This window comes from Spea bombifrons, chromosome 5, assembly GCF_027358695.1.
Source record: "Spea bombifrons isolate aSpeBom1 chromosome 5, aSpeBom1.2.pri, whole genome shotgun sequence".
In the NCBI taxonomy this organism is placed as follows: Eukaryota; Metazoa; Chordata; class Amphibia; order Anura; family Pelobatidae; genus Spea; species Spea bombifrons.
Window position 1 is genome coordinate 97,760,724 of NC_071091.1, and position 20,239 is coordinate 97,780,962.

General features: G+C 35.7%; 1 protein-coding gene across 1 annotated transcript in view; it reads left to right on the top strand.

Moving 5' to 3' along the window:
• The window catches only part of ZFPM2 (zinc finger protein, FOG family member 2), a 174,297-nt gene that overhangs the window by 20,501 nt on the left and 133,557 nt on the right, over positions 1-20,239 (top strand). The window contains exon 2 of the mRNA XM_053468333.1: positions 15,397-15,555. Coding sequence (XP_053324308.1) covers positions 15,397-15,555 — 159 coding nt within the window. The remainder of the gene's footprint in view (positions 1-15,396; positions 15,556-20,239) is intronic.

Here is a 20,239-nt window from a genome sequence, read left to right on the forward strand (position 1 = left end):
ACTTATTATGTCAACACTAAACACAAGTAAGCCTTTGCCATTGTTATTTTATTTTCATCTTTTAACTTCTTGGGAACCCCCTAGTGATGTTATCAATGTTCTAATTGACTTTTTTAGTTTTATTTTAGAAATCAGCTTGATTTGTTTTTAAGTCGATAGGTTTAATTCAACTTTGCATCCTAAAAGTGAATTAAATAACAACTAAATTATAAATTTTTTACATGAAACAGTGTAACTAAAGGGGCTGTTCCACTGTATCAATAGATTAACAATACTAATACTTATGCTAAGCAAATAACCCTTACTAGATCTGCCATTTTATTCTTTTATTCTGAAAACAAAAACAACATAAACTTTCAGTGCCTGTTTTGGTGTTCTGACAATTATGTGTTCCCATTAAAAATGATTGAAGCAAATTTTACTTAATTAATAATTATGTCTCGTAAAAGATTTTGGCATTCAGAGCACCAGGGGTGATTTTTCTAATTTAGTTACAAAATTGTTAGATGGAAAACCACTTTTAACCGTTAACCCTAAAGATTCCAGGGGAACTTCTGTTAAAACATGCTGGAAACACTGCCAGGTCACATTCTGTGGGTTTCGTCAGCAAAGACAAAAGCTAAAAGTGTTATAAATCAAATTACATGATATTTTGCATTACATTTATCTATAGAGCACCAGCAGATTCTGTAGCGAGGTTACAATAAGGGGATACAATAGTGAAAATATAAATTACCTTAAAATTAACAATATAAAATATTACAATAATATTTATAATACACTTTAAGGTATACAGGCACATATGGAGAAGACAACCCTGCTCCCATGAGCTTACAATCTATTACATTCACAATGTTTCAGTTTTGTAGTTTTTAATTGAATAGTTTACAAATAGAAGTAATTCAAGCTGTGGGGGGTTAGTCATCTGAAGATTAATTTTCATGTCCTTGTGGCTGGTTTGTGTAACTGGTGAATATAACGCATTTTATTGGCAACATTTAAAGCAACACAGAAGTCCACAAAACAGAATTTAGCACCTTGTAGGCCAGAAAAACCAATGCATAGATTTCAAGTTTGGCCTAGGAGTTTTTTTTTATGATTACCGTACTATTTCAGTTATTCCAGTAACATGCGCTCGTACAGAATATACATGCTACATTTAGTACCAAACTTTCAGAAAAAAACTTTACATACAAACTCGTGTTATTACATGAACTGAATGTCTAAGTGACCTAAAATAGGAATAAAATGTGATTATTATATGTGGGATTTTACAGAACATCCGGTTTCACATAAGGTCTTATTGGGTATTGTGGTAAAGCAGCAACCACGGGCACCCTGGGCCATGTATACACTCGGGAACTTCATAGCCTAGGCGGCCTAGACTACATGGGCCTCTCTTTCCATGTCGGGGGCGAGTGGAGTTAGCCGGCCGTGGAGGTTGGAAGCAGCCTTTAATGGGGACCGGCTAGGTTTAAATAGGGCTAGGACCGTCCTAATTAGAAAGGAAGTAGGGTGACCGCTTTCCTGCCCCGAGAAAGAGAAAAGTGGCCTGGAGACCTGAGGAAGCAACACTTTACCCAAAGACTCTGGGTTAGCCCCAGAGAGTTCCCGGGTATAGCTGTGTAGATGTCTCAGTTGTGATATAAGGAGCTATTATGTATTATTATATTATAAAATTATATATATATATTATAAATATATGTTTAAATAACCTGGTATGGGTTTCACAAAAGGAATCTTATTGCGCAAAAGAGTCATCACAGATTTGTAAGAAAAGACATTTTGCAGTTAGACGTTGTATTTCTCCCTCAGATCCACAAAAGATAAACAGAAATGTTTAATAAGGTTTGTGTCTGATTAAGTAACCCAGTTACTGAGACATTTTAATCTCCTGATGTTGTTTTCCCAAGTTCTGAAATTTTGCTTCCTTCTGCCAGAAACAGTTCATCTTTCATGTTAATCAGATGTTCTACAATCTGAGGGATTTTAAAATTCTTGCCATTTTTTCCTGACTGCTATCCAACAAGTTTTTTTTCTATTTTTTTTTTTTATTTTTTATTTTTTGGTGAGGGGGTGGAGGAATTAGTAAATAACACCGGTCATTTTTGCACCTCTCTAGAGACGTGTAATTCCTTCAGCATCTTTCAAAACTACAATAAAGTTGTTGTGCATATAGTGGAATAAAAATAGTTTATTAGAAAGTGACCACCTCGGGTTATATTTGGTTGTCATTTCCAGGAAATACAAAGGAAAATTATTTATATATTATATATATATATATATATATATATATATATATATATATTTATTTTATATTAAATATATTTATTATGTAGAGGTATTTGGTAGGTAAATTACCTCATATGTTCAAGAACACGTGTGTTAAACTAACATGTTGATTTGCTGATCATTTCTGGGGGTTACAATGTTGACGCAGTCTTAAAAGTGGCCTGATCGCCATAGCGACCGATAAAGTATTTCTTTTGATTGGATCATTCAGTTAGTTGCTGTGATGATAGAACCACTTTAGGAAAGGTGCTGTTCCACTTAGATTATAAATAATTCTTAGCCAATATGACATTTAATTCTTTCCTCTGGAGGTTTAATCAGCCATCACCATCGTAAGAACTAATCAGTGCTTTCGTTTGGGTCACATGAGAATTAAGTGTTCCTGGAAAAAAATATGAATGAGGCAATATTAGACATGATTAAAGAATGATTTCTGGGAAGCGTTTGTGTATTCGGCAGTACTAGGAATGGTCTTTCTAATGTTGCATAAATGTAGCTGGCTATGTGTGGTCTAGAACACTATAACACTAACTGTCTCCCCAATACTAAATCCATGGTTACCACGTATACCGTTCCTCTATAGCTTATACAGACCACAGAGATTTTAAACTTTACATCATAATAATATTCTAAAATAGCCTTAGCACTAGTGCCCTAAGTAGCTATGTATAGCTAATACACAAAAGCTGCTAAACAATATACACACAAAAAAACACATAAAATAGTGAACCATAAAATGGACTTGGGAAATTAGCCAAGGACAGTAAAAAAGAGGCCTTCATATAAAAAATAACCCACAACATTGTGGCGCAACTATTAAGCTTTATTGCCCATGGGGTGAGGGTGAGGAGTTTGGTTGTTTTGTTCCTTTTGCCCCTTAGTTGCCAATGTTCCTCTGCTACAATTTGTATTCATTCTCTACCCTGTCCTGCCTTACGGTGGTCATGCTCAATGACGGATCCTGGCTCGGTGCTGCCCTAGGCCTGACCCATGGCAGTGCCCCAGCTGCCCACCTCCATGGCCAGTGAGATATGACTTTGACACTTCAAGGACACATGGCATAGGGGTAACTTTACTATGGAGCCTCTGCTGGCTAGGCACAGTGCTCTATAGTATATAATATATATAGGTTAGAAGGGAGGTCTCTGATCCCCCCCAAACGGCCAATGCAGGGATCTACCCGGGTCGTGCATTAGAGAGGCTAGTGCAGAATACCCTAATGGTCCCGCTCCAGAATGTGGGGTGGTACTATCTCATTGCCAAAATGGGTAAGAGTCGCCTTTACATCAAAGAGTTAACATGAGTGTTTAACATTGATTAAAATATCACGTTCTGGCATTAACAGGCAGGGTAGACGCTAATGCTCATATGCATAAAGCTGATATGTGAAAATGATTTGATCACAGAGATGTTGTGTCTGTAAATCACAGACATGATTTATAAGCGTAATCCAGCTGGGTTAACTTTGTCTGTCTCCTCATTATCAACACTCCCGTGGTATGGACTGTCCTCCCGTGCCGCGTGTGCCAGGAATTCAGCTAATGCGAGGATACGATCTAGTGAGAAGACAACATTCAGCCTCTTCTGAAACGAGCCCACTGGGTGAAAGGCAACGATTTCTACCGTCTGGGCACATTTCTCAGGTTTAAGCACTAATGTACTCAATTAAAAGTGTTTTACCCCAATTTTGTTAATTACAATTTTATAGTTTCACCTTAATGTATTGAAAAGTGGAATGATGTTGCTGCTTCCGATTTACGGGGGAATAACTGCGCCTTGGTGAACTGCAGCTTTTGTGCTTTAACTGGAGCCTGTTGACTGGGTACTTGATGGATTAGGATGGCTACCTTTTAATTTTCATTAGCGGAAAAGGATAATTATTCTGATGTCTTAAACGATTCCGACATAGACACGTTTGATGAATAATTTTAGTACACAGAACGTGTTTTCTTACATATTAACTAGGGTCAGAATAATTATACCGAACGAGCTCAACGCCATAGTTACTAGATGAACAGCTTTAAAATAGCTACAGAGTTACATAGTCATTTAAACTGAAAAAAAGACCATCAAGTTTGATCGGGCTGTTGATCCATAATTTGTCAAAACACCCCGATTTCCAATTGTGCCTCAAAAAGCGGGAAAAAAATCTTATTTCTCAACGGTATCAACAAGCTATAACTATTCGTGACATTATTAACCATTAAATCCCTGCATACTCAATCCAGACCACATTGAAATGCATCAATTGGTCTCACAACCTCTGTAGATAGTGAATTCCTTATCCCTATTCTTCTTATCACCTTAGGTGATAATTCCTTACTTCAAGTCAGCATGGATGGCCTCTTGTACAGTCCTATTAATGCTCATAATATACACGACAGCCAGCAGTTAGGAAAGTTCTGGAAGGTCTCAGTGCTGCGATACCGTGCCGAGTTGGAATCTAACAGATAGATACGCGACTCGATTCATTTTCATTCCCGAAACGAGACCGTGTAACTTTAATGAATGGCGCTGATTTATAAATCATATATTTGTGGGATGTTCCGGGCCATCTATTAACAAATTGATTGTCTGAAATGATGCATCTTAAACAGAATTCAGTGAGAATGGGTGCACAGAAATTTGGCAACAACAGAAGGAAACAGAAGTAGGAAAAACAACTCTGAGTAGGTTGAGTAAAATAAACCAGTGGTTCTGGAGATTGGTTTCATTTCCTTAGTTAATTTGTATCTCTGGAAACCAACGACTTTCCTAGGAATTTGTTATAACGGAGAACATTTACTTGGGAATATTCATTTCCTCGCGTGGAAACTAAATCGCAATTAATCGATGTGGTTCTGATTGAGACTTTCTAAATCCATTTGGTATTGTATCTTGCTGGATTTTCATCACTCTCAGCCAACCATCTTTCCAGTTTAAGCTAAAATACGCTATTTAAAAAAAAAATTACAGGGTCATAAAGTAATGTTTGTACGCTTTATTAACAATGTTTAATTTTTCTGTATGTTTTATAATTTCGATAGGATATTTGCATATTTTCATTACTCATTCATTTGTCCTAAAAAATGCCTGTGCCTTTTATTAGGAAACCTAAATACCCTTTTAAGATTTGGCATGTCTTATATTCTATAAAATAAAGTATTTCTTACACATTTTCAGCATGTTTTATAATTCGTGCAGAGGAAAGTAGAAGACTTTAATAATATATAGAAATATAAACTATACAGTCCATACAAACCATTCAGGCCATCTGGTCTGCCCATTTTTCCTGATGTAGAGACTCGGACCTAAATCTGTTCCTGGTCTTCTCTTAGATTCAGGATAGATCCCCTCACTGTATTAATCTCTACCACTTCATCTGGGAGGCTGTTCTGCTTAAGTACTACCCTCTCAGTAAAGTAAAACTTCCTGACATTAGATCTAAGTCTCTGACCGCCTAATTCTGGACTGTTACCTTCTTTGAAATAAACTTCCTTCTCGTACTTTGTTTAACCCCTTTATATATTTGAATGTTTCCATCGCATCTGTACATATTGACATACATTGTAATACATAGTAATACGCATTAAATAAATAAATATTTTTTTTTATGATATGATACTTTTTATACATTGATTAATATTTGTAACAAAATACAACTGTCGTTTTTTTTTTTTTTTTATCCACTCCCCAGCGTGTCTATAGAAATAGCTTTTTTCATGAAAATATTGACTCTGGAGACCCCCGCAGCAGTAATAGAACAATGGAGAAGCTTTGATTAAGCTCTTGGTACATTGTGCCATCTTTTCTTCTTCTTTTTTTTTAATTTGGAACAGTTCATTTGTATCTTAATTAAGAAAAACATCAGTAGTATGAACATTTTTCCGATGATGCCCGCATGGCAATTAGGTGAGAGGTAAAGGGGGACCGTTTCAGTGGGACCTCGGCGACGTGGCGCTGATAGCGTGAACTACCTACCCTCGCATAAATGGAATCTGGAAGAAGTGTACAGTCATTACAGCTAAGACAATACGCAAACTATCTCGTATGAAATCAAATTGCTGGAGTGTATTCATTTGCATGTATTAACTATTAACATAATGAAGAGAAGTGACATTGGACCTGAATTGTGCGTCTGCTTGGTCTGATAACTCTACTGAATCTGCGCGTAGACGTCCAAAAATCTCAACACTTGTCAAATCTATTTTGAACCCTCAAGTGTTTTCTATATCGGAAGATGCAAATGGGACTTGATGGGGTGTTCAGCGGAGCCGGTATTTGGTAACAGTGATTTGTCATGATTGACACAATGAGATTATTAAAGGTACCACTGGAAACAACAACGATCTTCTGTAATTGGTTTTTATGTATTATAATCTTTTTATGTATTATGTAACTAATAGAAAAATAACCGATAATTAACAGAAACATAGAGTTTGACGTAAGAATCATTTGGCCCGTCAAGCCTGGTTTAAGGACTTCTTAATCAGTCCTTGGTCTTGTGTTAGATTTAGGATAGCCATATGCCGATCCCATACATGTTTAAATTTCCTCACTGTCTTGCTGTCTATCTCTTCTGCTGGGAGGCTTTTTCACTTATCTACTACACTCTTAGTAAGGTACAGTTAAACTTCCTTACATTGCACCTAAGCCTCTTACCCTCTAGTTTAAGATTATGACCTTTCCTTCTAACATCTCCCCCATTAGTTCATGTTTTCTTATAACATGAGTCGCTAGGAATGGGTTATAGGAGGTTATAATTCCTTTTTTTCTATATCACTGACATATTCCATAGTGCTACATAATAAAGGAGCGCTGATATTGTGTGTTGAACAGCTTATCTGTTTCTGGCTAAATGGAGATCATATTTTTTTATAATTCTTATTATTTTTTGGGGTGTTTTTTTTTCTTTGCTGGGAAAACTCTGTTTTGATGATGTCAACATTATGGCATCTTGAAGTTTGAAAGTTTTTTGGAGCACAAGAAAAGCGTAGTGCAAAATTAGGCAAAAATATGTATCCACCAAATAACTTGAATCCTAAACGTTGATATTGGAGGAAAGAAGAGAGAGGGAGGGATGTGATGGAAACATTTAAAGGCATAAAGTGATTTAAGCAAGGATAAGAGGGGACGTTTATTTCAAAGGAGGAGAAATGTTAGAACAAGAGGTCATCATCTAAAACTAGAGGGTCAGAGGCTGAGATGGAACGTAAGGACGTTTAATTTTACGGAGAAGGTGGTAGATGTGGAAGGCTGAAACAGTCAGGGCATTTCAAACATGCATATGGCGGCCATTAAGCTATCCTGAATCTAAGACCAAGTCCAAGTTCCGATTAAGGAAAAACATGGGCTGGATGGTTCTTATCTGCCGTCAAATTCTATGTTTCTGTGTTTGCTCTGCTAAAATATGTGTAGGATTTTGTAAACAAGATGATAATATAGTAACCAAGGAAAGGTGGGGTATTTGGAATAAGATAAAAGTAATTAACATGCGCGTTATTAAGCGGTACTTAGATATAATATTATTTTAACCAGGACTGCTCTGAAACCGAAGACATGAAAGAAAAGCTTTGCAGATAGTGAGCTTGAAATGGATTGTAGAATTTATTTCCTTAAAGGGGAGGGTTGTTTGTTTGCTACTGTATTTGTTTAAGTGGGGGTGTGGATGGAATGTGATTAAGATATAATAAGCTCTGGAAGAAAAAAAAAAAAAAACAAGTTAAATATTCATATATGCCACGTTGCAACAAGAAAGCGGCAGAATTCACATGAAATCAGCATTCGAGCAGCTGTGTTTTAAAGGACAGTACTTTGAATGTCATTTGACGATTTGCTTTCAATTAGAAGTAATTTACAGAAAGATGCCCACAAGCTAATCTTTACAGGATAATTAAGTTCCATTTTCTTTACTTTTAATTAAAAAGCAGAAAAGATTTAGCTGATCCATAAAAAATGTTCTGTTTAAACATTCATCAGACTTCACACTCTTTTCGTTATTTGTTGTAACAGATGTTATCGAATCTGAAGTCTGCTCTGTGCTTCAGCCATGTATGTGTGGAAAGTGAGGTGTGTGCGCGCGAGTGTGTGTGCCACTTGTGCTTAATCATAAGAATAACAAAAAATCTAACCTCCACCATACTAACCCAGAATTATTTAAAAAAAAAAGCAGAGCTACTTCTGGGTTTATTCACTAAAGAAAGAGTTTGCATCAGAGTCGTGGTTTTAACTTTCTCACTTCACTATTCATTATGAATGGCCAACGCAGGCAAGCTTCTCCAACTTGAAGAGCTAGGCCCGTATAATGTATAGTTTAATAAAGGAGTAGACTAAAGAAATCTAACTGATTTCACTATACATTATACAGGGCCAAGCACTCCCTGAAGCAGCAGAGTTGGCTCTTCATAAGGTATTATGGAGTCAAGGAGTTTCAACACAACTCTCCTGTCAGCTCCCCCTTTAGATAAGAAATAAGAAGATAAGAACCAATTTGCCCCAGTTTGTCATGGAAATGAAAAGTTAAAAAATAATTATAGTTACAATAAAAACCTTGTGATTTTATAGATTTTTTACACCATGAATATTAGAAATGATCATTAAAACTCATTCAACAGTTATTGAAACACAAAATACAGAAGAATATAGGTTCTGGTATGTAAGACAGACTAAAGGCATCAAAGAGCTTTGGTGCTTCTCCGCTGCAGGTCTGTATTGGGGAAGAAAAGCGTCCCTGGCACCTTAAGGCCAGCGGCCCCTAAATCACGGCTACCAGCTGGATGCAGGGGGCAATACACTATTTTAATTAAACATCAATACAGTTAATTAATTAACTAGAGCGCACTCCTTGAACGCCTTCTAAAAAAAAAATGCAAACTGTATTCAAAAGATGGCCAGTATGGTTTTGTTGTTTTTTTTCTGATCGTTCTATAATGTGATTTTTTTCCCTCTGTGGTTTAGCTGACCTACTTATACTATAAAGATAATCTTATGGCTCTTTCTAGCAAAATGACTACATACAAATACATGAAAGATAAATCTGTTCACAAAGTGTTACCCAATATTATTATTTTAAATGGCAAAAGTATCGACTTGCAGTTTTCTTTTCGTGCTTTGGGGGGAAAGTGGTAAAATTCACTGGATCATTAGATAATTTAGGCTTTAATTACCCATTTTGCATGCATGACAACATATCTGTCGCCGGCCTACCATCTGTTCAAATCCCTTGTTTATCCGTGTTGCTACCACTGAATGCATAGTGACCCAGTTCTAGGTCTGATAGACTTAAAAGATACATCGTAACAATTATGAGAATAATTACATTCCCGGTAATACAACATCAAATATTTTATACCAAAAGCAATGTTTTCACAAATGATTTGCTCTGTTATATTTAAAGGTACGCTACATCCATCATATATCATTTAATGCCTATGATAGAGAGTGTACCCTTATAATTCAGGGCTTGTTTCCCTTTCAGGTGCTTAGAGGGGTTTGCCAGATTCAGACTCACCCCCCTGCGCATGCACGGAGAGCAGTCCCATTCATTTCTATAGGAATGCTTAATGCCATTTATGAATGCATATTATAGCACTTACTAAGTACTTTTATATGCAATTAATGTATAGTGGGGCAGTATGCCGTTCTTTAATTATTATTTAAAATTATATATTAATCATATTATTATAAATGTAATTATAAGCTAAATGCAGAATGTTTTGGTGTTGGCATTAAGAGAAGGGATAAATATAATTCATATATTGGTGATAAATGAGATTAATGCAGAGAGGTGTTGAGTGGTATAGTGTGTATGCTGTGTGGCTTCTATAGAACTAGAAGGGAGAAGCTCCAGACAGCCACTTATGTTTGGGTCACTGCTATCTGAAATGCTTGGATGTTACTGAGGATAACTAGCTAGGAGACAGTGGCGTGTAGGATGTTAGGTACAAAAAAGACATTCTTCTCGTATGTAAGGCAGGGAATGGTAGCAAACACTGCCTTGTCTGGGCATTATATACCAAAGAAAAGCCTGCTGTTTGATTTGATCTCAGTGGCGTTACTGAGTCAATACAAAGTATGGGACGGAATCTCAACATGCTTTCAAGGGAATGTTAACAACATGTGCCATGGACACAATACTTTTCCTCTTTGGAAACCCTACACCCAGAATAGCTATAGATCCCACTTTTTACATTAACTCCCAAATATCCCAGATATTCGTTGCACAGATATAATACACGGGAAGCTGAATCCTCTTGGCATGATGTATCCATTTGTCTCTGTCAACTTGCATCGATTTAATATTTTTTAAGCAGTAATGCCCCTGACTCGAGTCGTCCTTTTGCGTAGTAATTAGGGACTCCAGCCCCATTAACCTCCCACTCTTCCCCAATAGTCTCAATGTCTTCCTATACTCTGTCTGGTTATATTACTGATTACTTATTTCTTTCTCTAGAGGTTTTATTTGTTTTTAATTTTAGAATGGGAACATGCGAGTCAAATGCAACAACCCTCCCTCATTTTTCTATCTAGCCTGTATCTTTCATGATATTTGGATTCAATTCTTCATCATATCGACAGTTATTCCATATTTAATTCTTATTAATCTATTTTGTAATGTATTGTTAAGTGAAGCCAACATATTCGTGATTAATTATCATAGAATTTATTATATATATTGAATTTATGTGAACAACTTTTAACACTTTTTGGAACTAGAGAAGCAGAAGCTCCAGTCTTACAAAAAACGAAGGAATTGGCTACGCCAGACTATTAAAGATGTTGGCGCTTTGATTTTGAGTTGTACGATAATATATATACTGTGGTTCATGGGCCCTGGAATAGCTTTGACCTCGGTAGTAATTTTGTTTCAGAGAGACTAGACGAAGCACAAACAAATATGGGTTGGGGTGAGAGCTTCGAGAATCAGCTGCTCGGTGGTGGATTTCTTGGCAAAACGGCCGTTGTGGCTTCCAATTGAATCCAGTGTTGCAGAAGGAAGACAAAGGACCGACAAGTGTATGATCTTATTAGAATCGTTGGCAGGATATCACGTAATCCACATAAAGAAAATCCTAGTCTATTTAATATGAGAGAAAAAAAATTCAATATACTGTACCAAACCACTAAATGTGCGGCCATCTTTTAGAATGGTTTTCGTGCCATTTAGCCCACAATGTGATCGAGAGAGGTAAAACGGCTACTGTTTTATTGACAGAACAGACACTATCTCTACTCTAGAGATTATGTGCTATGCATCCTTTTTTCCCCCTGTTTTAATATAGATCTTGTTTGGCAATTTATGATGCTCTTAGCAATTACAGAGGGCATGTGCCGAAAAAAAGAAAATCAATCAGCAGTGTGTAAATGGAATATTTCAGCTTAAGTCCCCAATCTGACTCATATAAATGTCGTTCCCCATATTGATTCAGGAGCTGAAAGAACGGTTGTATCTACTTAATAAAATATAAAAAGCTAATTCAGTGTCCAGTGCTTATAAGAGTCGGCGGTTATTGTCTTTATGTGATGTATTACTTACACTTTTAGTAAACGCCGCCTAAACTTACATCCGGAAAATTAGAAACCACGATCTAGTCAATTGTCTAGTTAATTGTCTACAAACAATAGACTGTCTGTGAAAATATGCAACTTTGTTATCAATATACTTTCAGATTATGTAACAACTAAAATTAAAACATAAGCTAATACCAAAATAGCCATAAAATGAGATATCTTCTTAAGAAGCGATGTTATAGGGAAATTTATTAAAAATGTGTAAAGATTGGGTGTCTGAATTCTTGTGCATTTTTTGAAATATGTCCTGCACTTCTAGAAACCCTCCTGTTGTATCCAGACTCCTTCATCACCTTAATAGCTCCACCACATGGGGGTATTAAGCAGGGTCCAGGGGCTGGGGTTTATTAATTACAGCAGTGGGCCAGCGGCCATATTTTCAGACATGTTTGTTAATTATTAAGTTCTGCTTTTCCCGTGATTTATCATCATAATGATGATTATTAATACGAATGTTCTTGCTGATTTTACCATTCAGCCTGTTTCTATAATGATAACACTATTGGATCGCTTCTTCATCCATTACCATCCCAGGGTTGGCTGCCCCAAGCTTCTCCTATCCTGGTGAGACATGGGAGTGAGAGCAGGGGTCAGGGCTAGGGTTCCCTAACCTTGTTGGGGCTTAGTGAGAGGAGTGAGTAGAGAATAATTAGAAATGGGTAGAAAGTAGGCAGAAAATGGGCAAAAACGGGCACAGGTGGGTGTGACAAAAGTCCACCTTCCAACCCTGTGATTAAAGACACAAACCCGGAGACTCCTGATAATACCCTGTGTGTTCCTAAGTATGGGCATTAACCCCTTTAGTAACTACATGCAAAAACAACTGCCTTCAACCTCTGCTATCCTCATCCTGTCTGGTTACTGTAATTGTTAGAGTCCTTTAGAAAATCATATCTGACTTGCAAACCATTTCAGATTGATGAAGATGAGAGCGAAAAAATTGACAAAGTTGGAAAGATGGAATTGCTTTATACAATTATCATTTCCCAAGTAAAATGATTACGTTTGTTAGGTAGATAGCTCCCGTCAACGGGGCCCTTATGGTATTAAACATACTAGACTAGACATATTACTAAAATTACCTCTGAGACGGAATCACTTTTCAGTAATAATATCACAAACTTTTCGGTCAGCTTAAAAAAAAGAAAAAGAGGCCAAAATGCCTTAATAAAAGCCTTATCCCTTTATAGCAAAAAAAAAAAGTTAAACAAGTTAAGAGTACACATGAGAATGAAAGAGGAAAGGCCTTTGAAAAATTTATACACCAGTGGAATTAATACCGTTATGCACCAGTGTCAAAAGACCCAGCAGTGAAGAATATTAATCCATTTAAAAAAAATCAAAGGAATCCTTCTTTGAGTGTAAAGAAACAATTTGAATAATTTTTGACCCTTGCTGCAGAAGTCGGCGGGTCAAATTGAACCTACTATTAAAATTCTGTAATATCTTGCTGTCGTTAGCATTTCAAAACTCAATTTGAATATTCGCACGGCTCTTTTTAATAAACTTAACAATTTAAATATTCACATAGCTCCCTTTTTTTTTTAATAAACTTAACAAAATTCAGGTAATTTTCCTTCAACTTTCTTGATTGAAGGCAAGGCAATAGGTGCAGATATAAAATAGATGTACAGCTACGAGCAAAAGAAATCAATTATATATAAGAAATAACAGAACACATGGAAAGAAATTAATCAAAATTTTCTAGTATATGATTCTCTACTCTGCTACCTGGAGGCAAGGAATGTAAATGAAAAAAAGCAACATTCTCCTGCCGATAAGAGAAAAATTAATAAAAATGTTTCCTTCCCGCAAGATCCCCTGATGCAACTCATGTTAAAAAGTGAGTGGCTTGAGGAAGAACTTTGCTCATTTAAAATATTTTTTTTTTTCTTCTTAGTGGCTCGAGAAATAGGACTTTATTCTTGCTGTTAAACGCAATTACATTAGGATGATGTAGTCCTGCAAGGTCCACGGAACTAACATTCCTTCATTAAAGAACCCTGCGGGATATGCAGCGTGCAGCTAGGAGATTTTTTTAATCATTGATTATAATTTTTCTTATGATTATTATTTATATATTATTTTTATATTACCGGTAATAGCTGTATATTTAAGTCTAGTGGGCAAATTGATGACGATGGCCCTATGTTTATTATATGTGAGTTTTGTGGTGGTTTTTTTAGTGAATAGAGTGTTTTTGCGCTCTTAGGGTTAGCGATATATCAGGGATATGAGCGCAGACCTTTTTGTCTTACGTTTACATGAATGTAAGAGATTGAAGTTTGTATTTTATTTCAACTCTGAAAATGCTGTGTAGGAATATTTGTATTAAAAGAAAACGGGGTGTATTCACTAACCTGGGATGTTTGGTTTAGGTCTTAACGTTTCTGTAATTCCTTTGTAGATATGGACATACTGGCCCTGCATAATGTATAGGTAAATCGTAGAGATGACTCGGCCCTTTTAACAGGAGGTGCCAACTGGTGCTCTCTCTTTATAATGCATGCTGAAGTTGGGGCGAAGGAACCAGCCAGAAGCCTAGTGAGCCAGTAGCTGATGGAGCCCCCCAGTGCCAGCATGCCGTCTACATACACATCAGAGCAGCCATGTTCCTTTGGTTAACGTTATGATCATGAGTACGTTGGTGTCATCATAACAATGTCGCTATGAAATTCAGTTTTGCTGAGGCATCTATAACACATTTTGGTGTTGACTGAATACTATGGGAGCAGGCGACTTGCCTTCCTTTTTCTCAGGATTTGCGTGATTATTCCTCCCCATTATACCATCTCTCCAGTCTTGTTATGTTGCCAGTTGGTTAAGGCAGCCTCTCTTAGGTTGTGTCGGGGAGAAGGGAAGGAAAACCAGGACAGGAAGTTAATTAGGGAATGCTTACTAATGCACACATTATATGGTTAAACTAAATATCTCCAAAATAATGAAATTCATTTCCAAACAAAAATACAAGATATAAATTTTTTAAATTAATGATTTCCAAAATTCTATATATATAATAGCTCTCTTTTAAGCTTGCTGTTCCGCATCGACAAAACATTAACGGATCTTTCTGCTATTTTAAGCAAATAACCCTTAGTAGACCTGACGTTATTTTCTCACTTGAAAAAAAAAATACACTTTTTAAAAAGCTTTTCCAGTTTCTATGGCAACAACCTATGATTTTGTGCTTTTGTGCCATGTGACATTTAAGCTTTCTTTGAAAAAAAAAAAAGGAATTAAGCAATGTTACATGATTAAAGATGTATTTGTGTGAAGGCTTTGGGCATACAACAATGCTAGAAATGATATTTTTTAAATCGGTATTTTTACAGAGTAGATGGAACAGCAATAATTACACCACAAACTGCAATTTAGCAAAAAAAAAGCAGGAAAGCAAGTGTTTGATCAAAAAAGGTGTAAAAATAGGAAAAGTATTATATAGTTTTAAAATAAAACATTGGTGTTGGGACCAACATCGTATGTTTCACAGCACTGGTGAGCTGCTGGGATATTTAATAATCACACGTATTTACCTGTCCACGTTTTATTTTAAAGGGCCTCTTGAGGACGCCATTGAAGAAGATGAAGAAGATTGTTTGTCTGAGGAAAATGATATTGTTTCTAAAGAAGATTTTCCTCTGGAGGAAAGCTTTACATCAGAGTTTGAGCCAGAGAACATGACCTGTGAGGATGTAGAATATTTCTGTAACAAAGGTACAGTGTGTGATTTTGTATTTAATTTATTGTTTACAGAAATTGGCGAGCCAGCCATTGTAAACCAAGACCCCACATTTCCTCACCAGACACACACATGTCGAGGAGACATTTTTTCTGTCTTGGCTCTTGATAACATGACTGCCTCTACTGAAAAGCAGCGCCAAGCCAGGCGTTGGGTAAGAATACTCCTAAGTACTCCCAGCTCAAACAAACAAATACATTTCAGAAATACAAGACGGCAGCTGAAGAGCTTCATAAGCCCTATCTGTTTTGGCCTGGAAAAAACTTAGGTCAGGAAAAAAACCTTACCTATATTACTTATTTTTATTTAAAATTTAGAGTCAGCATCATCTCAGCTACCCACTTTTTCCTAAAAAAAGTAGTCTAATGTAAGCGCTGGGACCGCCATACTTAGCAAAATGCCTATTAAAGGGTGCATAAAAGGCAGCACTAGTCAGCCCTCTGTCTGCTGTAGGGCTTTGATTCCCATGATGCTTGAATAGCTATCTGAACATCGCTGGAGTCTAAATCCACGGCAGCCGCTGTGTCAGGGGTTGCCTATCTCTGATTACAAGTTCTGTTGAAATAATTAAATAATTGTAAGGAGAAGAAAAACCAATATGACTTTGTAGTTTACCTTGCTGTAGGAAATGTTTGTGCAAATCGCCTATAAGCTTATTGACCTGAATCTTTGACTCCTTGTTTTCTGTGGATTTGGTTAGAATGAAGAAACTGATAGATCACTGATAGAGCTGATTGAGTATCCTTTGTATTTGCTGCCAGCAGACCCCACCCGCAGGGTGGACATAATCCTTCTTGCAAGACTTGTCATGTCCGTGGTCCAATATGATATTTTTTTGTGCCTGTCGCCATTGTTAGGTGCGTTGTAGGCCTTAGTTAAATAGAATGCAAATGTTAACGCTTTGTGGGATAAGCACTTGCATATAAAAAAATAAAACAATAGAAGCTATAATAAAGTATAAAAAATAAAACAATAGAAACTATAATAAAGACCTTGTGCATCTGTTTATTTCTAGGGTGGGAGGCAGGTTTTAAGAGTTCTTTTAGTTTTTTTGACAGATACAACTTTTTATAGTTATTATAATTGTCTGATTGTATTAGAATTTAGTCACGTATTAGTTCATTTTACACTGGTTAAGGATATTATGTCATATGTCAAGTGAAGGAATGTAGACATTTATAAAACATAAGTGTTTACATGATTACAATTTTAAATTAAAAATAATGCTGAATATCAAAATGGAGATCCCCCACCCAAAAAAACCCTGATATTATTTCGAAAAATATCCATTTAATACGCTAGCAAAATTGTTTTACTGCAATTTAGGTTGTAAATAAAATGTTTTAAGTTATTGAGTTAATATAATTTCACTTTGACACCACAGTTCCATGTTGTATCATGATGTCATTTGAAAGTATTTTTTTTTTATTATTATTTTTTTAAATTTACTTTACTTCTTTGGTTTCATAGGAAATGGTTTATAACCCCACTTACTCCTACTTTTTTATACTCATTCTTTACTGTGTTTTGCCTATTCTCCTTCATTCTCCTTCATGTCTCGCCAGGTTAATGTGCACACAAACCATCCAACCCAAATACACAGGAGCTCACTGACCACTGAATCACACTCTCATGCAATGATGTATATTTATTTAGGTAAAATATGTTAAAGGTAGATGACTTTCCCCAAATCTTTTGCTGGTCCAGCCAACCGGCTCGTCTAATACTCGTAAAAAGAGGATAAGTACAAACTGGCTTGTCTTGTTAGGTTGCTTGTGATCCTTTGTTAGTCACGGCTCTGACTTAGCCGGTATCTCCCAGCAGCTCTGACCATATTCTACATTTGAATATAGCAATATATAAACCTACATAATAAAGTCTACAAATAATTTTTTATATATTAGAATGCCGTGGGAGTGGTTTCCGAGAAGGATTAGACCTCCAGGATAGAAGACTGATTATATAATTCTATTTAAGATTTAAAGAAGTTTTATTACTTCTCTTACTTTTTAACCCACTATCTCCAAAACAATTACATTAATTGTAAAAAACCCCACCACCTTTTATATAAGCATTGAAGATGATATTTCATAGTATTATGTTTTGCATGGGTTAATTGAATTGTAGTATTTGCTTTTTGAATTTTTATTGTATTTTGGTAACGATTTTACATTTTATGTCAAATACTATTTTATTTATTTGACTGCCATATATTTCCCCCTTACCACCACCCCCAAGGCTTCAAAGAGGAAATTTGATATCAGACAAAAAATACACACATAATGTAAAAAATAAGATCACAAGAATATTGATGATATGTATACATAAAGTAAGAAATGCTTGCCAGACGTTTAAACAAAGGATTATAGTGCGCAGAACAAATCAGATACGAATGTAAACAGAGTTCGGAACAGAATGATGATTATAACATCCTTGAATGATAAAAGCAAAAGTACCGGTTAAATTTGGTAAAAAGAAGAGCTTTAGATAATGTGGCTTACAGATACCTTTTTGATATTCATTATATAAATGTTGTTTTTTTTAATTGCAGAAATTCTTAAATACTACAAATATAAAAACAATATTATATTATGTCTAGATTTTTTTTGTGGTTTCAGGGTTTGGGAGCCTATTAATAATAAGTACACCGGTATACACAGGGGCCAGTCATAGTACAAGGCAGCTTCTTGTACAGAAATCATACCTTAAGGGGTGGCAGAGAATATTGTCGCATTGGTGGGCCATTTTGGTCTACATCTGGCCCTGGGTATAGAGAAGCTTGTCTTGTTTATTTTTTGACTGCTTCACCTCATCTCCGGTCACCAAAATAATATTTAGGGAAATAAAGTGGCTAGAATATGATAAATGTGGTTATGTAGACCAGAAAATCAAAGGTTTTTAGTTACTCTAGGTAGGCAATTGCTCTCGGTATTGTTGGGCAGACAAGATGTGCCGAATGGTTCTTATCCGCCACTTTCTATGTATTTGGGGTATATACAGAGAGTGGTGGTATATACGGTGGCGTAGTGTTCTGTTCCTAGTACAAATAGAGCGAGCTTTCATGTCTACCCTAGCAGCAGTCAAGCCTAGCACCTAAATGAAATGATCCCTGTTACAGCATGATTCCTTAAAGCATCATCATTTCTGGCCATTTCCCAGCAAATCGTGTAATTTTTGCCATCAAAAGAAATATTCTAGTTGGGTTTACATTAAGTCGCTAATCAGCAAAGTTGCTCATTTTGCTCATTAGTAACTGATTAGCGATGCCCCAGAGCTGGTGTGTGTTACCGATACACAATTATAATTCTGGTCTCTAAACAGAAGCCAAAAATGGTTTGTAAAGCTTGACTTTTTTTAGTTCACTCCCAGTCTTAAACATGCAAATGTGAATGGTTCTGTTTAGGGGACATTTACTTATACTCTCTCAAATGTAGTTCCTCATCTAATTTTATATAAATTTTATGATTTCCCTCTGTAACCCGGAGATAATGTATAAAATTTAAATGATGAGCACAGGTTCGAGTCAGGCGTTCTGTTACATGTCAGAAGTTAGTTTACTAATGCAATGCAGTCAATTTATTAGTTCACTAGAGCCGTGACTAATTTTCAGTTGAATATTAACTGGTTTATTAGGACGTATCAGATTATAGATCATTTTATTTACCATTGTACGCTGGTTAATTTACTGGTACTCTGAAGGAAGATACCAACATAATATTATTTAAATACACTTGCAAACTTTTTTTTAAAAAAATGTATTTAATATTTGTTTTATTTATTTATTTATAATATATGTGCCTCAGTCATGAATATTTTTGAATATTTTTACAGTTTTTCTTCCTCAAAAGTTTTGTTTGGAATATCCTTCCCATGTTAAAAACTGTGTTATTGGATTTAATATTTTTTATATATTATTGGTACAAATAAAGTATGAATCAGAATACTTTTTCCAAATTGGGGAATGATTGGGGAAAAAAGCACAATATATGCATCTGCTGGTTTCAACAATTGTTTTTCTGTGTACTTGAATGAGACATGCTTCAAATATCCGAATATAAAAGTTTATCTTATGTTCATTTTTTATATTTTTTTAGGTGAAATAAAATTGGTAAGGAGCCGCTAACATTTTAGTCTAAGTCTAAGTGAAGAACACTTAAGCTCTATAGGAGTAATACGAGTATAAAACCTAGTGTCAGCGACCAAAAATAGTTATACGAATAACGTCTTCTAAAATTATCTACAATCAGAAATACAATGCTTATAATTCATGTAGCAACTTTACGTTATCAAAACAAAGATGGCTGCTTTGGTGAGCAGCCATCTTGATTTTTATACAGATGTCATAAGAGTCAGCTTTTGTGGTAACATTACTTTACAAATGGTGTATATTGTCTGTTGATGCCCTTTAGGGAATATGAATTATTCTCCATTATAATATAATATTCTCATCGCTCAGAACGATGGTTCCCATGGCCCTCTTCAACGGTACTACAATATTTGCATGTCTAGACATATTAGCAGTTTGATATAATATATATAAACATATATATATATATATATATATATATATATATATATATATATATATATATATATTATTTTCTTGATGTATACCTTCCTGTTTGTGTCTACTCTCTCCTAAAATACGCTGTGTAAATC